Source organism: Sinocyclocheilus anshuiensis, unplaced genomic scaffold (genome assembly GCF_001515605.1).
Source record: "Sinocyclocheilus anshuiensis isolate Anshui unplaced genomic scaffold, SAMN03320099.WGS_v1.1 scaffold2218, whole genome shotgun sequence".
Classification (NCBI taxonomy): Eukaryota; Metazoa; Chordata; class Actinopteri; order Cypriniformes; family Cyprinidae; genus Sinocyclocheilus; species Sinocyclocheilus anshuiensis.
Window position 1 is genome coordinate 444,892 of NW_015558568.1, and position 21,329 is coordinate 466,220.

Here is a 21,329-nt window from a genome sequence, read left to right on the forward strand (position 1 = left end):
AAATAAATATCACATTTGCAAACTCCCTTAATAATCATTAAAAAAAGTTGTCGCTATCCTTTGTTCATCGCAATCTCACAAAGTTCCATTATATTCAACGAAGCTCTCTACACTGCACAATGAATCTCTTATTTACACTCTGTCTATACTTTGTTTGTTACAATGAGAGGATTCGTGAGCTTGCATAACTGGTGTTTTGAGCAGTGAGTGGATTCTGATTAACATTGTGTTCATGTGTGTTTTGCCAAAAACATTGGCTCCTTTTAATAGCTTCAATAAGATAATTAGATACTTTTTCTTAGACCACACCAGGTGCCACTTGTAGTGTAGCTAACTTTTCTTTCTTTTTTTATTATTTAATTTTTTTTAAAGGTAGTGTGACTGTAGTTTAGCTGTTCTAAAGGGTGAGTAGCTTGTAGTTAGGGAAAACTCAGTTTCAAAGTAGCTTCTCCAACACAGGCAAGTGTTTGGGAGCTGATGTCTTCTGTGAAGGGTTTTAACTGCTTTCTTTCTATTCAAAGTTTATTTTTGTTGGGATTTTTTCCCCAGTGTAATTTGGTAGACAACTAGCCACAGTGTGACTTGGTAAGCACAGGACTCACCAGTTAAAAGGTGTACGTGATTTCATTATTCTCCATGGAAACAGACCCCCTATAGCAGCAAACTGAACATGCTGATTTTCCATCCTCACCTTTCTGCTGATCAAAGCAATGAAGTCGTTTATTAATTAACCTCAGGAATGGAGTGATTGTGTGAGAAATTGTGTTCACGACTAAAAAAAGATGCTGATAATTACTCAACCACACTCCTACCTTCCTGGCGAGTAATTGTTGACTGTTTCAGATGGACAGATGTGGCGAGCAGCTGGCTGTTCAGAGGTTTATGAGAGGTCTGATCTGATGGCATACAATTATTATGGATTTTAATGTCTTAAACTCATTATAAAGGAGAGGAGCAGCACTGTTCAATTATTTCGTTTCTGATTTAGGCTGTCATTACGTCACATCTTCGTTTCTCCAGGGCTTCAGATGAAACAGACAGAAGACAACCACCAATTACGTTTTCATCGCTAGAGTTTTCTGCCTCCATATTGAAGTGCAGATGCAAGTACATCCACATAATTATTTGGGGCAGGCGTATGATTGTGAAATGACAAGGAAAACGAACACGCAACGATATTCTTCATCTCAAGTTTCAGTTAAAAACAGTCAAGCTGAGATTCTAGCTAGGTAGTTTGACCTTTGTGGATGGATGGGGGAATTTGTCCACAGAAAGAAAGGCTGACCTTTTTAGGCACTTAATCTCAACGGGATATCAATTAGCTAGAGCCAAAGCACTGACAGGGAAAAGGAAAATGTGTCTGATCAGACAGAAGCCTTTCCTTAATAATGAAGTATCTCATTGCTGGAAACCAGAAATGTATTATTTGTGTAGAACGAGTGGGATTTTTGCTGTTAATTATGGTGATGAGCGTTTGACCAAATACCAAGAGTATTCCAGGGAGCCGAGATCATAGCGGACACCCTAATGTGAGAGGTTTTGAGAAGCTGTTTGTTGAGAAGGACTGGAGAAAGCAATGAAATCTGAACTCTGAAAGCGAGTGATAGATAGATTGACAGATATAGAGTGTTTGTAGTGCATGGGACATTTAACTGCAGAGCATTTAAAATTCACACTGTGTTTTCACTTTAAGTGCAATTATATTTGTCATGCAGCTCAAACAAGAAATTAGATTAATTACATTTGTTCTAGTAACTTTCAGTGTGTTTTGTTTGTTGACTTAAGTTCAGTATGCTTGATCCTAGCAGGAACCGTTGTTGACAATGGTATATGAAGCATGAAAAGAATATACTTTTATTTCAGCTTGCTCTGACAGCTAAATTGTGTACATTTTGTCTAACCTATCCTTTGCAGCATCCTGTTTTGCTTCACATTTCCCATGCAGTTTGTTTCTCAGAAGCAGCTGTTTTTTGTCCCTGACTGATAGGCCTATGAATCATTGGGTATATTTCTAACGTAAGTATCACAGGAACATTAGAGAAAATCACACTCTTGTACGTTTTTCCGTCATATTAAGATGAAAGAATATTTTCATGGTCTATTTTCTATTCTGATGGTTTCTGTTGTGCTCAATAATGCAGCGCAGTAGCTGTGAATCAGTGAAGAGCTGGAATGGAGAAGCATTATTTTCTAAAGTGTTGCCAAAGCTGCACTGATCTAAATGAAAGGTGAGGAATTCCTAGAAGGGCTCTGTATCTCTTTAGACAAAATAACTTGCACCAGTAACATCGGACAATGAGGTTAAGTAGTTTTTATGAAGGCTACATAAAGTGACTTCCTTTTCTTGTGAAATTATAAATGAGTGGTGTAGCAAGAAAAAAAAAAATGAATAAACGAATCAGTCAATCAACAGACCATCCAATAACTGTCAGTCATATCTGAACTGTGTTTTAACCAATTGTTTTAACAAACCTATTTTGGAGCCAAACCTACACTAAAAAACACTGGATTAAAAACAACCCAATTTGGGTTGTTATTAACCCAAGGGCTGGGTAAATATAGGACAGAACCCATCTTGGGTTAAATTTACCCAGCAAATTGGGTTGTTTATTTAACCCAGCATAATGTGTTGATTTAAGACAGCTAATGGGTTTACTCATTTTTACTATATTACTAGCTTATTCATACATTAAATAATGTTTACAGATTAACTTAAATCCTCTAAACTTTTCTAAAATACTCCACACAACCACTGGTTTGCATGATAACTTCCTTTATTGTTTATATAGTTTTTAACAGGCTATACATATTGCCTATATTTAAACTTGTTTAACAAACATTAGAACAAAAATTCAACATTAAACAGAAGTAATTCACGTGTAATCGACCAGTCTCGGTTATACTGTTTCCATCGTAACGACGCTGGTTCTTGTGCCCGAGCTGGAGACGTGTTCGGCGGGGAACTGCTAACGGACCGCCGCCCTGCATTTCACTCTAGCCGAAACATGCTGTGACTCCATAACCTGCCAATACAATAAACAGCTCTGAGGACATGTTTTAACATCCAAACAAAATATTATATTCTGTATCTTTATGAATAAAATAGTTTTATGCAAAGCATCAGGCTTTACCATCATGCGAAAAGACCGCGACTGGAGCGAGCTCTGGGGCTGGAGCCGACACTGGAGCGAGCTCTGGGGCTGGAGCCGACACTGGAGCGAGCTCTGGGGCTGGAGCCGACACTGGGCTTAACGGGGAAACAGGAGCCCTCCGCGGGCTACACTCAGGACCAGGAGCCCTCCGTGGGCTATACTCGGGAACCGGAGCACTTCCTGGGCAGTAGGCTCCGGTGGAGCTTTGGAGGACTCCGGGGGATTTGGGGTTAGGCAGGTGGTAAGAGCCGTTGGAGTGGTATGTGGAGGTTCTCGGCGTGGGGTGAGCTGGGGAGATGCGGCGCGTTCCAGCGGGAGTTGGATGACGAGGCTTGGGAATATTCATTACTTCCTCAACTTCCATATCAGAGCTATTTAGGAATAGTACGAGATTAATCAGCTCGCTCAAAGGAAAATCACCCGTAGGGAGATCGCAGCAGATTGTTTCATCATCCAACCCCAGCAGGAAGCACGCACCTAGAGCGGCATCGTGCCACCTCACCCGGTTGGTGAGCTCGAGGAAACCCTCCACATATCGCTCCAACCTCTGACCGCCTTGCCGCAAACCCCACAGCACGTCCTCTGCTGCAGTCATCGTTAGTTCCGTTCTTCTGTTACGGGTTGGTGCGGGACACACACACACGAGGACAACGGAGATAAACAAAAGGTATTTTAATAAATCCAGGAGACAAGCAAGTACACCAACATTACATAAACGAGAACGGAGTCCAACTAAGGGAAAACTGAGAGTATTTGTAGTGGAGCAAATGAAAGAACTAATGAGTTAATTAATGAAACACAGGTGAATGAAATGACAATTAGGGGCCAAAGTAAAACTAGGTCACAGGGGAACAGATAAACTGAAAACACAATGAAAACAGAACAAAACTAAACATAACCCTAACAGCGACACTCATTAAAGGTGATTCACACCGTGTGCCTGTATGTTGCTCTGCATAAAATTGAACTATATACAGCACAGTAACAATTTTATAGATAAAATAAAATGTACACAAACCTGTATTTTACCGAAGAATGCATCAATTCAATTGTGCTTAGAACTGCTCTCTTGAAGTGAAGACGCAAAATCCCCGCGATAAATAACTCAACTGCTGGGTTACATCTGACCCAGGATCTGAGTGACACAAAAACTACCCAAACATTGGGTTGTTATGTCTGACCCAGGAGCTGCAAAAAAACCCAAACACTGGGTTGTTACATTTGACCCTAAAAATAACCTAAAAAATGACCCAAAAGGCTCAACCCAGCATTTGGGTTAAAAAAATAACCCAGGATTTTTTAGTGTATTCTTAGAAATAGCGGCCATTTCTTACAACAAACAAAGTGAATAAAGTTATTCGTTAGACTAATAATTCAAGAGTCTTTTTGACTCATTTGTTAAAAGAACTGGCTCATAAAACTAATTTGTTTGCTATAGTGGTCATCATGACTATAATCAGTGCTTTCCTAAAAACACTCACTCACAAATGAAAAGAAACTGTAACATCAGTATCAATACTTGGGTCTCGGAGGGTTAAATCATTTGAGTTAAACAATCTCACTGTAATAAAAACCTGTTTCCTTCCAAAGTTAAACGGAAAGATTTGGTTGTACAGGGAGGGAGAATTTGTAAAGGTTTAACGCTTGATTAACATTGCTTTAATTTTCTGCAGTTAAACATCTGTGTGGGTAATTGCTTGGCTTATTTCATCGCCTCTCTCCACAGTGCCCTCCTCATTTGATACATGAACCTGGGGAATAACAACACCGTTTGATTGTTGGAATTCCAATAATGCGCACTGCACCATGCATACACAAATAAGACCTTATGAGATGTATAAAAATCAATACAAGCTTGAAACAACTCCAAGTAAGTGCGATTAGGAGCAGAATATGTATGAGTGTGAGCGTACAAAATTACATTGCCACCTAAACAGTTCTGCAGTCTAAGAGATGATGATGTTTTCGTATTGTGCGGAAATGGGGAAATAAAAGTTGTGCTTGACGTCCGCGCAGAGGGAGTTGTCAGGTTTGATTTATGAAGTGAGGCCCTCTGCCTGACTGCCGCTAACATGTCAGTCTCCGCAAAATGGATGAAGCCCACAGCCCACTGCCTTCTGATTGGCTTTTTCCGGCTCACAGAAATAAGGTGCCCATCTTCATACAATAACTCGTCTTGATTAATCCAGGATCCCCGTCGAAATGAGAGATGGTCTTTGGGCTGTTTTGGTTTCGGTCGCTACATGATTTGGTGCTCTTCTGAGGTCATCGCCACTGAGGTCTCATTTTGCACCAGACTGCTCTCCTCTCAGCAACACTGGAGAATTTGTAATGCTGATCATCATGCCACAGCGTAGCACTGGTGGGCCTGAAGTCCCCCGCTGTCACACGTGGTAGAATATTCTGACTTGCATACTAATGAAAACAAACTTCAACATTTCACAGATCCGAAGCAGAGAAGTGCCATTTGGCATGTGCGAACAACACACTTATTGCAGCCCATACATGTTTGTTTTTCTCGAACGTGACTTTTGACTCACAATCCGTTGTTTGAATTTCCCGAAGACGACATAATTTAGTAGACCTTTCTGTAAAAGCAATTTATGCCTGACTTCTATTGATTTTGGTTATGTTGCTGACAGCCAATAGCACGTGTTATTTAGCTTCCAGCAGTCTGTAAACAATCTGTCATCTGTTGTTGGTTTATTTTTAATTCCAGCTGCATGTATTGCGACCTGTCTTCTGCCTTAATGCAGGTCTGTTCTTTTTTTCAGCACAGTTACAATGTTTATGTACTTTCTGAGCAGATCGAGCGAACGACAAAGATGAGGGGAAAATCAATGGTTTTCAAGCAGCACATGACAGTAGGTAAAACACGTTCTTTGTTGCCGTCGCAAACCCACAGGAAACTCACTGCTTCAGAAAGAGGCAGCGACTTGCCCTTAAGGCTGCTTTTTTTCTCTCGGCTCTTTTCCAGCTGGCTTCAGTAAACCTGTAATGTCATTGTAAAAGAAAGATGATTTCTTTTTCTTTCTTTTCTTTTTTTTTGGATGGGTTTGAAATCTGACTTGTGAAGGTCAGCAGATAAAAGGAGAATCAAGACAAAACTTATTGACAGCGGCAGTAACGCGTGTGGAAAACTTCACCCAACCCCCAGTGCTGCCGTATCCAAACACTTCACAAAGTGTGTGCTGAGGTGTGTGGGTGGCCGATGCTATGCCTGTCCATGAGCGACACGGTAGAGGTTCTTTAACTGCTTGTTCCCCAAATGCGAGGACAGGAAGTGCACTCTAAGGTAGCGATTCAGGCATGGTCAAGTGTTTTGTTTACGTTTAATCTTCTCTGTCTTCCTCTTCAGTTGCCCATCTCGTTTAGATCTAAGATCTAACATTATGAGAGTATTTTAAGTCTATGACCCCATTATATGATTCAGTTTTTAATTTCAGGATTTTTCATGGGCTAAAAGCATTGGGAAGAAATTAACCTTTTTTAAACTTTTAAATGCATCTTCTGGTTAGCATCATGGCATTTGAATATGACTTTAAGACTATAGGTGAATGCCTGTCTTTTTTTTTTATTTTTTTTAAGTGTGATTATGTTTTCTGAGACCTTTATCACCCACATCATTAACAAACAGCTGCAGGAAAGTGGCAGCAACTCCTGCCATTTTTAATTTCTGACAATCGCTCTTTGCACATAAAACAGCATTGTTACTTGCAATAATTCAGCTACTTTTTGTTGCCGTTTGCTTTTCTAAGAGGCAGTGAGTTGGAGCTCGTTAACTAAGGTTTGTTCAATCACGGCCTAATGAGAACTCGATTGTATCACAGGCTGGAGGTGGGGTTAGATTAATGATCCCTTTTCATCTTCTCTTTGCATTTACCAAGAAAGGCTAAATCTGCCGTATGATGAGCAAAATAACATATTTTCTCTCTAACACTTTCAAAGGATGTTCTTGATTTTCACACATTTTCTTCATCAGATGTATCTGACATCTGTCTATCTGTTCTCTGTATCTCTCTGTGTTTCTCTTAATTGAAACTACAAGTTCCCCATAATTACAGTCTGACTTAATGGTAGCAGCAGTTATTTTTCCACTCAACAATTATTCTGTCATCATTTAATGCGTTTCTTTTTTCCCCCGGGGAGCACAAAAGGTAAAATTCTGTATAATGATGCTTACAATGAAAGCTTATGGTGACCAGGGGCTCTAAAATTGGGCTCAAAAACACTGTATAGTACAATAGTAGTCTGTATGATTGTTTGTGTAAAGAAAAGACCTAATTGTAATCATTGATTTAATTTGCTTGCCAATATGCCATGTGAAAGTATCACGGCAGATTTCACTGATGCTGGATAGTTACAAACAATGTATATACCAAGGTGTTTCACTCATATTTCTGTGAATGGAAGAAAGTGCAGTGCGCAATATGGTAGAATTTCCAAGCTTTCTGAAATAAAGTAGCCAAAGTCATCATGTCACATAGAAACAGTTAGTGTTTCGAAGGTATGGTTACATTCAAGCCAAGTAGCTTTGTGTTGATCAACATGGTGAATCCATGGGGAAATCATTCGCCCTTTCATGCAATTCCTGATCATACAGATTCCTATTGAAATGACTGGATTTCGCCCAAGAAAATTCACTAAACCTTACTAAATGTGATGTGATCACCTTAAGACGCACACTCGGGATTGCACATATTCATTGGCTGGACCAAGCTGAAATATATGCTTTTCCTCATTTAAGTAATATTTGGTCCTACATGCCCAAATATAGCTGTTTGTTGCATATATGGCCAAAAAACTTTCTAGGTACTTTGATAGTTCGCAGGTTTCATGTGATTGATCACAGTAATACAAGGGTAAAGTTGAAGGAAGGTTGAAGTTCCTTAGACAAAGCTGTCATACAGCTTCAGAAGACATGAAGACAAAGTGGTATGGAGTACTTCTATGGAGACTTGGGTCATATAGGTTTTATAAAATATGAGGGTGAGTAAATGCCGATCGTTAAAGATCCATCCTTCCTAATCTGCACTCCTTTTTTCCTTAAAACATCTCCAACTGGTAAGCAGGCATTCAATTTGGAGGTTAATCATTTGAGTTGACATATCTCACCATTCCTTATTAGAACAGAATACAGCCAGCAGGTTGGAACCTTGAATATGTCATTATACGTTCTCATTTGACCAGCCCAGCTGCATGCAACTGATCACATTTATTAAAAAATATACCACATAACATTTCTTTTGCCATACAGCGCCCGAGTTCTACTCAGTCTACTACAATTTGACAAGCCTCCAGCTTCTTTTAAAAGAGCCTCGCGTCTGATCAAAGACAAAGAAAAGTAAAAGGAGAGCGTAATGTTCCAGCTCATTTCAGAGTTTTCTAATTCTGCCGGGTGCAGTTTCTAGCGGGGGGAGGTAGAGCTGAGCCCCGTCTGCTAATGAAAATGCACTGAAGCAGGTTAAATGCACAGAGCAGGAGCCAAAGGCTGCTCTGATTGTATTGCAGGCAACACCGTAGCAGCGTGTCTGTCTCCCTGCTCATTTGGATCTGATGGACTTAATAGGAGTTTGTCTCCAGAATGCAGATGAATGCACAAACAAAGGGCTGGAATGGAACCGATTCCACCCACCCCACTGAGTCTTTCTGCTTTACTGTTTTTTTTTTCTTCTCCTTCTCTTTTTCCCATTTCAAACGATCCGAGTTTGTCCACTCTCACAGCCACTCTCCGTTATTAAAACAGTACGCTCCTTAGACAGGAACGGCGAACGGAATTAGCTGTTATTGACTGTTTTGTGTGTGCGTTTGTGGCTAAAGTGGCGCTAGTTAATTATGTCTGGCCCTTAATTATGCACAGTTGCTACCCTGCAGCCAGTCCAGGTGTGCGTATGTGCGTTGACACTGTTTGCTAGCGGGAGGAACTACCCCGATGTGTTTATGATTCTCTGCAGTTGCTACATAGATTCATTTTCTGCATGAGAGCACATGGGTAGGATGAGAACGTTTTACAAGAGTTTCCTAATGAACAGTGCCTGCGCTGCACAAAGCACAGTGTGTCTAAACAATCTTGCTGGTACATTTGTGTGCTTTGTGCTGATCGGAGGGGTTTCTCATTTTTCAGAAGGGAGATATTTTGTCATTTTTTTATTTGCTTGTTGAAATGTTTGCATTCAGAAAACTTGTAGGACGTTTTTAGTTTAGTCAGATTTGTCTGATGAACCCAGAAGAAAAGAAAAGAAAACTCAGTTGCTTATTCATATCTCAGGAGTCTGAATAGAGTTTGCAGCTATGTTTCGTTCAAGCATCAACTTTGTTTTAGATGTTTCTCCTAAAATTGCTTTTTTAGATGTTTCTCCTAAAAGAGAGGGTGCAAAAAACCCTCTTTTGGCATTAAAAAAATGACTGTCCGGATTTACTAAAGACACGCAGTGAGAAATTAGCGATAAAAAGGCTTGGACAGTCATTTTTGCGGCTGACCTTATTGCATATGCATTTGTAGGAGTGTCCCTTTCATACGCAAAATTTATGGGAGGAGAATATTTAAATGAATCACGCAACATGATTTACTGGGGTTTGTGGTGGTCAATTTAGTGGTATTTGCGCCATTATATACTGCCCAAAAAAAGCATTTGTTAACTAATTTTGCGCTTGACACAGCTGCGATTGTTGCTGCCAGGATGAGCCACTGCAGAGAACAGAGTGTGTGGTAGAAGGGAGAGAATTTTTTTACACTCGTATTAATTTATTTGGAATGCCAGAGGAAGACATTATCCAAACATATCCTTACGCTAATTTGCACTGCTATTGCGTTGGTTAATATGGAAATAAGATATTGCGTATGCATTCTTTAATTTGCGCATTGTCCGTAGATCACCCGCAGAACTTCCCACTCCCATCGGCGCTTTTATGGAATTGCGCTCTCGCGCTAATTTGCCGTGTTTAGTAAACCTGGCCCTAAGACTCTTATTCAGCTTTAAACTGATCAGTGACAGTAGACATTTATAATGTCACAAAATATTTCTATTTCAAATAAATGCTGTTCTTTTGAAGTTCCTAAAATCAAAGAATCATTAAAAATTAAAATAAAAAGCTATCATGGTTTCCACAAAAATATTAAGCAGCACATATTAGCACAAGTTTTCCACATTGATAATAAAAATAAATGTTTACTGAGCAGCAAATCAGATTATTAGAATGATTTCTGAAGGATCATGTGACACTGAGGACTGGAGCAATGATGCTGAAAATTCACCTTTGCATCACAGGAATTACATTTTATGATACATTCAAGTAGAAATCATTTATTTTAAATTGTGATGATATTTCTATTTTTACTGTATTTTTGATTAAACAAATGTAGCCTTGGTGAGCATAAAAAACTTATTTCAAAGAATTGATCCCAAACATTGAACAGTACAAAATATACATTTTGAAGTCTTCTTTTATCCACATGGTCGTTTTACATTTTTTATTTTAAATATCTGATTACAAATTTAATATACTTTCATTCATCTATACAGTCATAGCATAGAGTTTTAACAAGGACTAAATTGCACCAAAAGTTACAATTGTGGCATGTTTGTTTAAAGATGCTCATTTGTTTAAAGAGGAGGTTGATAGGGAGTCTCATATGATTTATATGAACTACAGCTATATGCATACAGCGATATTCAGTTGCATTCAAAAACTTGAATGCAAGTTTGAGGCTTGATGACCTGATTTGGTTGTAGAAACATTTAAGTCCCATTGTACATTGAAATGCAACATGTTACAGAAGTTCAGTGGGTTGTGAATGCCATTTCATGTCGATGTTAATGTTAATTCACAATTCAGATCATTTTATCTTAGGATTTGAGTTCTTACTGAATTTTTTTCAGTTGATTGCAGACTAAAGCAAATCTGAGCACAGTTTGAGACATTTTTTGAGACCTATTTAAGGAGGTACTTGTGAAATTACAAAGATCATTTTCTCCGTAGAAAAATCTGAGCAGCAGGGAGAGCATTTGTTCTTCATTCAGTCTCATACTGAAGCTGCCTAGGAGAAACAATAGAGATACAAAAGTTCTCAATTTCAAGATTTTCTTTTGCTTGAGATCTAATGCATAATTTGTTACCTTAGAAGTATATACATCGTGCAAGCCTCGAAACTTTTAGGTATTCCCGACCAGGCTCCCCTATATAATCAAAACTTTATACGTAAGAGTGATTTATCTGTAGAACAGCTCTGCCCTGAGATGCTTTGAGGGAACCAGGTGAGAGAGATATAAAAAGCAGACAGAGATTTTCCTTCAAATGTCATCCTGACAGCTCTTGGGTTTCAGAAGGCTTTGGAACAGTTTGTTTGGTCAAACCCAGTGCAGAACGAGATGATTATTCATTTTAATGAAGGTTGATTAAATATTTAGAACATTTAATTAGAAATCCAGCTCTATTATTGAGAGTGTCTCGATTATAGCACAATGTTTTTGAAGAGTCCTTCATTAGAGAGTCCTTTGAGCATTGGCTGGGCTCACAGGGTCTCATTCTGACGTGCGATCTGACGTTTGGGGCATCACCTTTCTAGTGCATAGAGCAGCTAGCAGTGATGAGCCTGACAGGGAAGGAGGGATTTATTAATGAGGCATGGTGATGTGGGGACTGTGACCCAAGCAAAGAAAACCTTCCACCCAGGACAGCACCAGGAGAACTAACATGCCCTCCCCTCCGCCGCCGCTGTCAGCTGCCAACCAGCAGGAGTGTGATCATGTCACACTGACGGGTCGTTGACTGACAGTTGTGCTGCGGTCTCCCTGTTTCTCTAACTCCTCATTAAAACAGAAATGAGTGGGAGCAATCACTGTCACTCAAGTGGCAAAGCTACACGGGCATTAATAAACACTGAGAATCGTGGGTGGAAAGAACCCTGCTGCAGTCTTCTGAGCTGTGGGTTCAGTGAGGAGAGTTTTTGAACCTCTCTTCTTGCCGTCACTCTCCGCTATGTGATGGCCAGATGCTGATCGCGAGCATGTGAATGAATGTGTTGGTTGGAGTTCTGATGTTTGCGACTGACGGGTGGCAGTGAAAGCCACACTGATCCATTCAAGCCTGTATACTACAGGACACACACAACAGATGTGAATTGTCATTCGCTTTGCACAGTGTGTAAGCTATTCTCCTGTGAGTTTATTTTTCACATCAGGATGGTGATCACAGAGGGAATATATATATATATATATATATATATATATATATATATATATTATACTGTATTAGCATGTGTACTGTTTAAATTGATATTTTTCTGAACAAAAAATAATGACTATCTTGCTTTTTTTCTATGATTACAGAAGACACCCACTAAAATGTCAAAATGTCACAAAATGTCATATAAAAATCTTGTTAGGCATATTTTAAACATGAATAATTTGGTTGATAAATTAAAAGACTTTATTTAAGGATCACAGTGCTGTCATGTTTGTGTACCATTAAACCCCTGATAAATATCTATATTAAGGTGAATTGAAGAACAGTAGCAAGCTTGATTTGATTAAAGATTCTACATACAATCCGTAAAAAGTTGTTTATACACTTATCTGACTCCTGAAGTACATTTTGTGAAGGAGAAATAGTAGAAGTGTAAATGAATCTAAAATGCTATTTCTAGCTCTTACAAAGCGTAATTACATTTTATGATGCGATTAGAAAAAAATCTAAATTAGATCATGTTCTTCCTATTTGATTTAATACAAACAAGTCCTATGCTTGAAGAAAAAAATACATAAATATATGTTTACTTTTAAGGAACACAAGCAGAGTTTTTTCACTTGTTTATACTTATATATTGTGAATAAGTGAAAAAATCTGCCATTTTTAAAGGGGTCATATGATGCGATTTCAATTTTTCCTTTCTCTTTGAAGTGATACAAGCTCTTGGTGCATAAAGAAGATCTGTACAGTTGCAAAGACTAAAGTCTCACACAAAATAATGTTATTTTTAGCAACATCATATGACCCTTTTAAATACATTTTTTAAAGTAAGCCTCCCAACCCCGTGTATATGACAGCAGCTGATTGCTAATAAATTTAGAGCATCCAAAGTCTTCAAAGTGCATCGTTTGATCACCTTTTGTCTCATCTGCACAATTAAGAATCAGTCCACTGGGTTTCTTTGTTCCCACTGAGCGCTGTCAGAGGCACAAACCGGCAATGTGGACGGCATACAAATATTGACACACATAACTTGTGTTGTAATTAAACTGCGAGCCAACTCGCGGTGTGCATACTCATCTCTCATCCTGCTGGACGGCTCTTGTAGATGCAGGTCACTATCAGAAGGTGTAAACAGGGGTTGTGGCGGGTCCGCCAGTGAAGCATTGTGGGAAATCATGTTAGCATTGCCTCCCCCCTTCCGATGGATCAGCCTCACAGTGGATGCATGCTAATTAGAATTCTAGATTCAATTAAATACCTCGGCTGATAAGCCATGGACAAGTGCCACATGCTGGGGAGATGTGCTCTCTCGTGCTCTGGCTTTCTCGCTGTTCCTCTGTTATTATGTCCCAGTCTGGATCTTTTAACAGAATTTTAAGAGGCCACTGCCCGTTGAGAGCATAGATCTGTCTCTTGTTCTGCATGTAAGGAAGGAAATGAGAATATGATAATTGTCTTCGTTTTAAGTGCTTTGGTCCACGGGGACTGCGTGCACTGGATAAATGCAGTGTAAAATAAAGGTAAAAAAAAAAGCTGTAAAAGGGAAATTGTGGGATAATCAGAACTTCTCTTTGGTTCTAGTTCATCAGCGAACACATCCTGAAGCTTGCCTGTACATTCAGGCTTGAAAAAAATTAATGAACTTACTCAGAAATGCAGAGAATTTAACTTTCTGAAAGCACAGCTCTGAACAACAGACTTTTTTTATATAGATAGGTAATTTTTATTATTTTCATTAAGGCAAGACACTACAGGCAAATATATTATTTTTAGTGCATTGGTCAATTTTGAGATTTTGGGGTAATTGGATTTTCTAACATGTTGTTTCAGACTATTGGAAAGAAAGCGTCCAAAACACCATTTTAAAGGAATAGTTCAACCAAAAATGCCAATTGACTCACCCTCAGGCCATCTAAGATGTAGATGAGTTTGTTTCTTTATCAGAACAGAGAGAAATGTAGCATTACAGCACCTGCTCACCAATGGATCCTGTGCAGTGAATGGGTGATAATCGATAACTTACTTTCATAGTCATGAACACGTTTTTTTAAACACTTATACTATTTTAAAGCCTTTATTATTTCTCAACTCTAGCTGTGCAGTAAAATTCACTTTTTTGGGACCCTTCTGTTGGGGTACCTTGACAGAGAATCGTCACTTGTGTGTGCTGGGAATGACAACACAAGGGGAATGAAGCGTCTCTTTCACTCATTCCGCCATGCTGCTTATGCTTGTTGGGCTTGTTCACATCAGAGTGCGCAAACACAAAAAATATAACAGTGTGTTATATTTGTGTGTTAGTCAATTAACATTTTGTGAATTGAAAAGCTGCATGTTAAACAAATCCATCATTAAGAAGTTTTCAACTTCAATCTGTTGCTTCCGGTTAAAATACAGGTCCTCTATCCATTATATTGCTTTCTGCATTGAAAAAACTCTATCCATAATCTTGGATAGAGAATTTTTGCAAACTGGAGAGAATTTCAGCAAACAGGATAGAAAATTTCAGCAAATTAAAATTTTTGGGTGAACTATGTCTTTAAGTGTTTATTTCTTTATTAAACTCTGTCTTTGTGTATATATAGATTTCAATTACAATACCTACTGTATCTTTAAAAGCCATTATTATTATTCTTTTTTTTTGTTGCAAAACAAATCTCCTCTTTAGAAGTACTTGCACCTGTACTGTAGTAGTACATTTACCACAACATTTTATACAACATTTTATTTCTACAAAATATGTTTTTTCCCCCCTGATTTGTGGAGTGCAAAGATATCCTCCCAAATCCCCTCTGTAAAAACTCTAATATGTCAACAAAATGAGAGGGGGGGAAAAACCCAACTTTATTCAATGTTCAGATTTGTATTCTGGAAATGTATGCATGGATAATTAGATAATGCCTCATTTACATATTTAAACATAATATTTTAGAAAGCTTGTACTACAAAACATGTTTGCAATTCATAATGTAATCAGTCAACTGGGGAAGGTTGATGATATCTATTAGTTACTTTTTTACCCTATTCACCTTTCCTTAATGAGGCATTTGATTCATTTCACCGTGTATTTCGTATGTCAGAAACAGCAAACTATTTCACTCAATGTAACTACCTGGTTCGTATGTGTCACTTTCTGTGGTAAACGTGCGCTTTTGATTGTTCCTAAGCAAAGGTGTTGTGTTGGATTGAATGTCTTGCACTCTCTTCATTTGAAAAACGCTTAACGTAATATTTGAATCTCAAATATGCTGCACCCAGAATCTTGTGTTTTAGCAATGAAGCCGCTTGCTGGGCCACGGCCGGCGTCTGTTGTCTTTCAGAGGGGGCCGGGGGTGGAAGGGGGCAAGTCTTTAGCTTGGGCTGACAGCAATCTGTTAATTGAACATCCTAATGGCTGTAATTTCAACCATTCATGGACCCAGCTGCTGTTGTAATGCTAGCTTTGCCATGGCTGCCAGGATTCAGCTGTCTGGGAGGTGAGAGCTCTTGACTGCTTGGCAGGCGGGGGGTCCGCGTTTGACTCCTGCTGCAGGCTGATAGCAGCTGTTTTGAGCTGGTCACCTATCTGCCTACATTCACCTTCACCTCCACCTCCACAGCGCAGCGTGGAGAGCAAAAGGGAGCAGTCTTCGGGAGCCAACGTTTGTGTGTATTTGAATGTGTGAATTGACGCTTTCCAAGCAGCATACAATGCCGAAGCAGGTGCACCCAGACAAAAAGCACAACACAAACATTGGCAGGTTTGTTTTTTTTTTGCATCCTCAATAATAGCGCTGGATTCCTCTCCAGTCCAAATGTCCTGCTGGCAGCAACAGGATGCTAATTAGGATTTTGGTACTGTTGACCCAAAATGGATATGTTGGATACAGCCTAATCCCCTGCACAGTTCAACCTTAAAATCCTGCATATATCCAATGATTTCCAGGGTTGTTCGGGGTCATTCTGAGTGGCGTCTAAAACCTCAGCAAGAAAGGACTCTATCTATCTGTCTATCTGTCTGTCTGTCTATCATATAAAAATTGTAAAAATAAAATTCATTTTAAATACATGAGAAATGTTTAAATAATACATCAAATTGTTTTATAAATATTAATAATAGATATAAACATTTTTATATATTTTTTTATAATGAACATATATTTGTTATAATTATTTTTTTTCTTAATTTTAATATAAGTGTAACTGCTTGACGTTTTTCTGTTTTGAGATATCTGGACTAGCTGAAGGAACCCAACCGAATGTTCATTATCAGATCTGAAGCCCAAGCACACGTGTTGGTTTGCCAGATGGATTTTCATGGATGAAGTGTTGTGTGGGGATGTAATTGGATGTTGTTTAAGGAAAGTGGTGACAGTGGAAATGAAGGAAGGAGTGAAACTGAGAAATATTCATGTTGTCTCTGAGATCATGCTGGGTTGCTTATGGAACAGCCAACCATTGCATCTCGGATTCAGATGTTACTTTTCAACAGACGGTACAGTTTCTTTTATGCAAAGCAACTTGTTAATGTTGAGCTATTGACATGCTTGTGTGTTCCAACTCATGTCAAGAATATATAAAACTGAAGAAATCTGTAACTTTCACATAACGCATGCAAGAGGGGGGATCATTTATGTACACTGAAAAAAAAACAATATAGATAGTCATTTATTTTAAAGAACTTTTGATTCTTGATCTGAACCAGTTAATTAACTTGTTTGTCTTGTCACTGGTGTTACATAATTTAGTTGATGCAAAAGAACATGACTTTTTTTTTAATTTAAACTACTTCAGCTCAAAGGCATTACCATTCAAGCCTGAAACAGGATAGGTTATTTCCATTTCAGAATCAGAATCAGAATGAGCTTTATTCGCCAAGTGTGTGCAAATGCACAAGGGATTTGTTGTAGTTTTGTAGGAGCTCTTGGTACAAACATGCATACATACATATATGACATTGAGAACAGAAAGAACATTTAAATAAGTAAAACTAAGGAAAAAAACAAACAAAAAATAAATAGTAATAATAATAATGTGGTATACATCTGTAAGATAAGATTTATGTACAGATTTGTATATATGCACAGCTGTATAAATAAAAATATGTATGTATTTACATAATACCTGAGAGAGAGGCAATAATTAGAAATGAATTACAGAAGACAGGTGGTAATTTCTGTGTTAGCTGTTTAAGCTGGAGATGGCACGGAGGAAAAACAGTTTTTATGCCTAGATGTTCTAGTGCAAAGAGATCTGTAACGTCTGCCTGAGGGGAGAAGTGCGAACAGGTTGTGGCCGGGGTGAGAGGGGTCTGTGACGATGTTACCTGCCCATTTCTTCACTCTGGAGTTGTGAAACGGTCCTGAAAGTTGGGCAGGTGTGTTGTGTTTAAACTGACGGAATGCTAAAAAACTCAGTTCTACACGGGAGCTTGAACGGATGCTTCTTTTTTCCTTTATTCACTTTTCTGTCTGCCGCGCACAACTCATGCACACGCACGCATTTCAAGAACTCTCTGTCACATGCTGAACACAACATCCCCCCCACCCCAGAACTTGATGAACATAATGAAACAAGTTTCAATGTTGCCCTCAAACCATAAGAGAGAAAAACATATAACTCCTATGCATGAAAGTCTGTGATATAATCTTCCAGGTAGGTAGGACGAGCCCTTGCCCGAACTGGTCTGCCTCCCAAAGTCGCCTGCTGGGGCATTTCCTGGCCATTTTGGGTAACATCACGCAATGGCTGAGGAGGGTGAGGGCCATCTGCTGGCAGGAGTGGTGGCAGGTCAGGTCCTAGCTGTTGTGGGGCTCCCCGAGCTGTAAACCTTGGGGTGCCTGGTGTGGCCATGGCTGTACTGGTTCTGGTCGTGGGACTGGGGAACTGACTCCTTGTGCTGCTCCTGCATTGGGCTCCGTTGCCCACGGACCTCTTGTTGGTGTAAGAGGGATGGGCACTTTCTGCAATCTGCTAGCATGCCAGTGTGAGCCGTCACTTAACAGAAATGTGGCGGATCCTAGCTGACGGACCACTTGGTGAGGTTCAGTCCAAAACGATGCCATTTTACTGCTACGGTGAGGTCTGAGGACTCTCACCTAGTCCAGTACCTTGATGTTAGTATGCCTGACCTTGTGTCTCTTATCGAAGTTATCCTTCATTCGCCCCTGGTTTGTAGTTACGGCCACTTTGACTGCTGCTTGGGGGGCAGTTAGTATTGTTGCTGACAAGCCCTGTGCTCTGAGCCTGTCTAGGGGCAATTCCATCTCCCGACCGAGCATGAGCAGAGCAGGTGAAGCCTGAGTGGTGCTGTGCTGGCTAGCCCTGTAGTGCAACAAGGTTTGATTAAGTGCCATTTGAAATGAGTATCCCTGGACCAGATGCGCCCGAATCCCATTCTTAAGGCTCTGATTAAACCTTTCCACCCCACCGTTTGCCTGGGGATGGTAGAGTGTGGCATGAATATGCTTAATTCCCTTATTGCTGAGGAAGTTGGAGAATTCTGCAGAAATTAACTGGGGCCCGTTGTCAGTAGTTATGGCACGGGGCATGCCCCAACGAGCAAACAGACTGTCCAGTATCTGCGTGATAGTCTGTGATGTAACTGTCCCTGCCGGATAGCTTCGATATTTGACTGGAGGGGGGCGATGCCTCTGGGCGTGAGACAAAACCCCACAAAATCAATGGCTGAGGTGGCGAACGTGCATTTCTCTACATTCAGTGTAAGATTATGCTCCATGAGGGCACTTAACCACCCTATTGAGACGGTCATTATGTGTCTGGATATCTGCTGCATGCACTACTATGTCATCCAAGAAAATGGCAGCTCCAGGAATACCAGCCAAGATGGTGGTCATCACCTTTTGAAAGCAGCTGGGGGCGGAGCTCAAGCCAAACGGCATGCGTGTATACTGATATACCCCAGTGTGTGTGACAAACGCTGTGAGGTTTCTGCTGGAAGGATGGAGTGGCACCTGCAAGTAACCTTGGCGCAGGTCCAGCTTAGTAAATACCGTCGACCCATAGAAGTGGGTGGTCAGCTCCTCAGCCGTGGGTAAAAGGTACTTGTTGGGAATAACGGCCTTATTGACAGAGCGCAAGTCCACACAGATTCCCCCAGACTTTTTCCTAGCAATGACCAGGTTGGAGATCCAGGGGGCAGCATTGACTGGTTCGATCACTCCTATAGCCAGCATCATTTGGAGCTCCGCCGTCACTTCATCCCGCAAGGCGAGAGGAATCCGGAATCTGGATCCACCAGAGGCCTGTGGGTGAAAGCTGTGAGGCAGCCAAGTTCGTCAAACAGCGCCGGCCATCTCTGTTGCCAGGTAGTGGTGACGTGCTGGATGTCTGAGCCCTTGTCATCTCGCAGCGTGAATCCTAAGCATGTGAAAAGATCCAGTCCCAGGAGGTTGGCTCAGTAATATAGAAGGGAAATGATGGCAGGTGTTTGGAGCCATAGTGGAATGGAACATGAAGAACACCCAGCATAGTGATCTTAGAGCTGTCGTAACCACAGAGGGATGTGCAGGGCTGCTGCAGTGGCAGATGGGAAAATAACTTGTGGTATGTACTAGCATTGAGCAGAGATGCCGCTGCACCCGTACCCATCAACAGCGGAAGGCTCACCTCGCCGAGAAGCACAGTATATGTCCTAAAAGCTGTTTGGCCCGCTGATACATGTCTGATTTCAGTGCAGTCATTAGAGGCAAACGGTTGTCGCTTCTGTGATGCTTGCGTAGCAGGTGCTGATCGGCATACTTTAGCAAAGTGATTTTTTTTAAGGCAATTCCTGCATGTCTGTCCCCGTGCAGGACAATTTTGGGCCCTGGAGTTGTGTGAGCTAGAGCCACAGTTGCTGCAGAAAACTAAACTTCTATGACTTCCTTGCATCTGTGTAAGCTGCACTGGAAAACATGCTTCTTCAGTGTCTATTTTATCTGAAGGAAATGGACCGTGGTGTGTGAGACAGACAAATCGCATTTGCTGCGTGGGTGCATCCACCTAGGGGCGCACATCAGCAAGAAGCGTGGAGCATTCAGTGGCTGCCTCCACCTGCAGCTCAATTTCCACAGCTTTATCTAGTGTTAATTCGTCTGGTTCCAGCAACAGTTTCTCCCGAGTTTTGTCACACAATATTCCTTCAATAAACTGATCACGGACGATCTGATCTTGAAGAGTCCCATAATTGCATGAGCGTGCCATGTCTCGCAGATTAGTTACATAGTTTTGCACGGACTCACCCGGATGCTGCAGCCATTTACATAGCTTGTATCGGCGAAGCAGTACTCGTTGTTGGCCTGTGAAGTGGTTAGCGAGAAGAGTGACCGCTTCCTCGTAAGTTTCTGCATGTCCCGAGGGCACGATATATTCTCTGTCCCTCCGCCCTGAGACAGTGGCGAAGCAGGGCGATATTTCTCCGGTCGGAAATGTCAGTGTAATCTATGGCCTCGAGATATACTGTGAAACCATCAAACCAACTCGCCCATGGAATTGGCGGTTCGCCAGGCACGGGAAGAAAAGGTGATGGTAAGGTCACCTTTTAGGCGGTAAGCTAAACTCAGCCATCCTCGTCGCCAGTGTTGTGTTTAAACTGATGGAATGCTAAAAAACTCAGTTCTACACGGGAGCTTGAACGGATGCTTCTTTTTTCCTTTATTCACTTTTCTGTCTGCCGCGCACAACTCATGCACGTGCACGCATTTCAAGAACTATCTGTCACATGCCGAACACAACAAGGTGCACACCAATTATCCTTTCAGCTGTCCTAACAGTCTGTTGCAGTCGCCTTATATCTGATTTGCTGGCTGACCCAAACCAGACAGTTATAGAGGTGCATAGAACCGACTCAATAACAGCTGAGTAAAACTGTGTCTGTGGAAGGTTGAACTTTTTCAGTTGATGAAGGAAGTACAACCTCTGCTGGGCCTTTTTCACAATGGAGTCAATGTGATTATCCCACTTCAGGTCCTGAGAGATAGTGGTGCCCAGGAACCTGAATGTCTC

General features: G+C 40.6%; 1 protein-coding gene across 1 annotated transcript in view; it reads left to right on the top strand.

The window, feature by feature from the left end:
* Positions 1-8,089: 8,089 nt before the first annotated feature.
* The window catches only part of LOC107679509 (kin of IRRE-like protein 3), a 126,110-nt gene continuing 112,870 nt past the window's right edge, over positions 8,090-21,329 (top strand). Inside the window, exon 1 of the mRNA XM_016475076.1 lies at positions 8,090-8,141. Coding sequence (XP_016330562.1) covers positions 8,090-8,141 — 52 coding nt within the window. The remainder of the gene's footprint in view (positions 8,142-21,329) is intronic.